The following is a 3,725-nucleotide window of genomic DNA, read 5'->3' as shown; positions in this document are numbered from 1 at the left end:
TATATCTTTAATTACCGGTACATATACACACACACATATATATATACTTATGCATGTGTGTGTAATGGGCTGAGGCCTGCTCCCCCCTTGGTGGAATCCTGTCAACAGCCATGTTGGGTCGTATCTATATTTTAGAATTCAATGCCAGCCCTTATTAACATTGCACATACATTATTTAGCTGTACTAGAAAAGCTAGATCAAACTAAATAATGCAAAAAAAATCATTTCACTGTTCATATACATTTTTAAATTAAATTTAACTATCATAAAAATGAAAACAAGATAAAGACTTAATCCTTATTCCATTTGAGGTAGGAAAATCAGATCTAGAGACCTTGATGATTCTTGTATATATAATAATGAACATGATATTGAAATTAGGGTAAAAAATTGTATTATTTATAGAACATTTTAATTTTATCATTTTTTAGACCAAACTTTGGAACTCCCTAGCTATAAGAATAGAGGGACTGGAGAAAATACCAATTTTGTCAACATCCCAAAATAGAGAAAATTGTTTTCATCGTTTAAAAATGAAATTATTAAAAGCTGTGAGTATGATATAAATTAATTTGTAAAAGGAGTTCATTGGTTAGCAAAAATGTTGTTATTTAATTGATTAGGATTAGTTATGTGTCTGAATAATAACAATATATTTCATCAAATAACTGTATCATGACAGTCACTATAGAACATCTTATATTTATGCAAATAATTTTACTATCCTTACGAGTACATGTTCAATGTGTCTATTTCATCATCACTATAATCTGTATTAAGAATATGTCATAAACAAGTAAATTCTGATTCAAATTCATATAGAAAACTCATTATATTATGCTAAAAAATCAAGCTAATTGTAACATTTAAAATTAAAATCTATATTTTTAATCAGGTAAAAAATGAACTGAAAACTGCAATTTCATCTGAAATTAGTACTTGTCTCAAACAATCTGAGGCTAATTCTAATTCATTAACATCAGACAACTCCAGAAATGAAAAAGAGGAAAGAAGAAACAATGAGGTAACATGGGGTATTTACTATGTTTATTAATATGGGGTACTATATTTATTTATTTTTGATTTGAAGTAGCATAAAAGAGTTTCGATTTGACTGGAAGAAAGAACATATTATTTTGAATTTGGTTATCTGATTTGTTGTTGTAATGAGATTAAATTATAAATTTACTTATTATCTTTATTCTATCGTTCGGGTATTTGTAAGTCTCCAAAAGCCCCAAAATATTTTTTTCTTGACTCATGATAGTAAAAACAAAAATAGCACAATTGGTAGCAAGGGATAACAGATGCATTAAAATTAAAAATACAAGATATTGAATGACATGAACCCATCCATACAGAACATGAGTAGTATGAATATTTAAATGAATATTGTAAATCCACACACACACGCACACATGAACGCATGTAACCCCCTCCTCTGTCTCACACCTTTACTTACACTCATAGATACTTTAAATGAGAATTATTATTATTTAAAATTTGTAGGACCTCGTGAAAGACGCAACTTTAGGTCAACCATTACACAACATCCTAAAACGCACTGGCTCACCTGTAGAATATTCACAAATGGAAGTATGATAAATTAATTATTTTATAATGTACACTAAGTATTTCATTAATTCTTTATTTGTGTTTTATTTATTATTTATTTATCATTAGCTAACTTCTTTTTGTTTATCAGAAAAGAATAAAGCTTGAGAATTCAGCTGTGTTAACACCTAAGGAGTAAGTAACAGATATTTTAAAATTCCATTGATAACACTTAGCATTTTTAAAGTAATATAAATAAATCTTAGTGGCTGTTAGGATAAAGAATTTTAATTCAGTGTGTCTATAAATAAAAACCTCATACTGAATATAATGATTATAAGTAACTAATTATTTACAATTTTTCACAGTGAAGGGACATCAAAAATGAATAAAGCAGGCTGTTCTGGCTTAAATAAAATATCACAATGTAAGGGTGAATATTAATTTAAATAAAATTAATTATTAATGTAACATTTGTCCATGTGTAGCATTTATGTTTGATATAATATATAATATGGTGTTGATAGAAACACAAATGCAGTATATAGATATAGAAATAGAACTACTAATGTAACAACTAAAGTTAAAAAGACAACACAAAGACACCCTAAATATAACAAATGGGAATTTAGTTAGCTTACAGCAATAAATTATTGGTTTAAGCAGAAATACAAATGAAATACTAACTTATATCTAAAACACATTTAAATATCTTATATTACTTACACTCTAGACAGACTAAAAACAAATCAGACGTTGAATTTAGTTTTTTTTGTTTTAGTTTTTTCCTATGTGTAAAATATTCAATTTTCCTAGTAATGGTTTATGAACTATACTTCAACAATATGTATTGATTTTACAATTACATGAAAAAATTATTTTTGAAATCCTAGACTATTTACTGATTAAATAATCTATTTGTATTTTTAGATGATAATAATAATGATTAATATTTCTGATTAATTTAGATAAAGAAGACCCATTGGACTGGATTCAACAAAAACTGCGTTTTATCACAAAAATAAAAGCAGAAGTTATTGAAATTAAAATTGAGCATCCATACTGATTGGTAAAAAAAATTAAAGGAAAAACTTCTGTAATAATTTTTTTTTTTAAATCAATAAATTTGTCAATGTGTAATTTTTGTATAGTGAATGACTATAACTTATAGCATAGATTTCTTAGTCACTATTAGTAACAAATCATATATGATTTTAATTTTTTTAAGAATGTATTTTGTTTAAATATTATGCTCATCACAAGAATCTAGTAATAGCTACCTACTGTTGCTTGTTCTAATACCTGTGCAAACTGCAAGCATAGAAATTCGATTTAAGGTTATATTTTAATAGTTTTAGATTATATTAGTATCAGAAATATTGTAGTCAAAAACTACTTTGACATAAAATTGTTAAAAAATCAAACTTATGTACAAAGATTACATAAATGTAATAAACTTTTACAGTTAATAATTTCCAAGAATTTTGATTTATAAACATATAATCTAATTAAACATTAATTTATAACAATGGTAATAAAGAAGATGTTATTATTGTGAATGTTAATAATTGTGAATTCTTATTGTTACAAGATGAGTGTAATATATTAACTGGTAAAACTTTAAAAAAAATCTTTCTAAAGATTATTCATGTCATAATATATTCTGTTTTGTAAAAACACTTTAAAAATTTAACAATAAGTATTTTTAGTATTTAAATATCATAAAATTAATAAATAAGTGTTTAAAGTTTTTTTTATTTTATTTTTGTAAGTTCATTACAATAATTATTTCACTTTAATGTGTTCATTGTCTTAGTTATACCACTTTAAAGTGGTACACCTTAAGGTGTTCATTAGTATAGCTGTACCACCTTAATATTTTTATTACTACAGTTATACAACTTTAATGTGTTCATAATTATTTTTTAAATTTATATTTTAATAAATTTAATAATTATATTTTTTTAAATAGTTGATGTATTAAAAAAAATAAAATATGTTTTAAATAAAAAATGGTTTTTAATATTCTCCAACCAATAGCTTAAGACAGCTTTAATTATTTGTTGCTTAACTATAAAATTCCTTAAAACATTATATAATCTTCCTATCTTTTTTTTCTCCATGAATTTAAGAATCTTTGAATGGAAAACAACATCAAACATAAATAACA

General features: G+C 24.5%; 1 protein-coding gene across 1 annotated transcript in view; it reads left to right on the top strand.

Moving 5' to 3' along the window:
- LOC106690960 (uncharacterized) overlaps positions 1-3,132 on the top strand; it is a gene marked incomplete in the record, with an annotated part of 7,850 nt that extends 4,718 nt beyond the window's left edge. The window contains 6 exon segments of the mRNA XM_014436577.3: positions 433-552; positions 897-1,025; positions 1,511-1,597; positions 1,707-1,750; positions 1,924-1,982; positions 2,524-3,132. Of these exon segments, the coding sequence (XP_014292063.3) occupies positions 433-552; positions 897-1,025; positions 1,511-1,597; positions 1,707-1,750; positions 1,924-1,982; positions 2,524-2,621 (537 nt within the window).
- Positions 3,133-3,725: the final 593 nt, after the last annotated feature.

Source organism: Halyomorpha halys, unplaced genomic scaffold, assembly GCF_000696795.3.
Source record: "Halyomorpha halys isolate HHAL.00 unplaced genomic scaffold, Hhal_1.1 Scaffold1992.1, whole genome shotgun sequence".
Taxonomy (NCBI): domain Eukaryota; kingdom Metazoa; phylum Arthropoda; class Insecta; order Hemiptera; family Pentatomidae; genus Halyomorpha; species Halyomorpha halys.
This window is presented reverse-complemented; position numbering and strand designations above follow the sequence as displayed.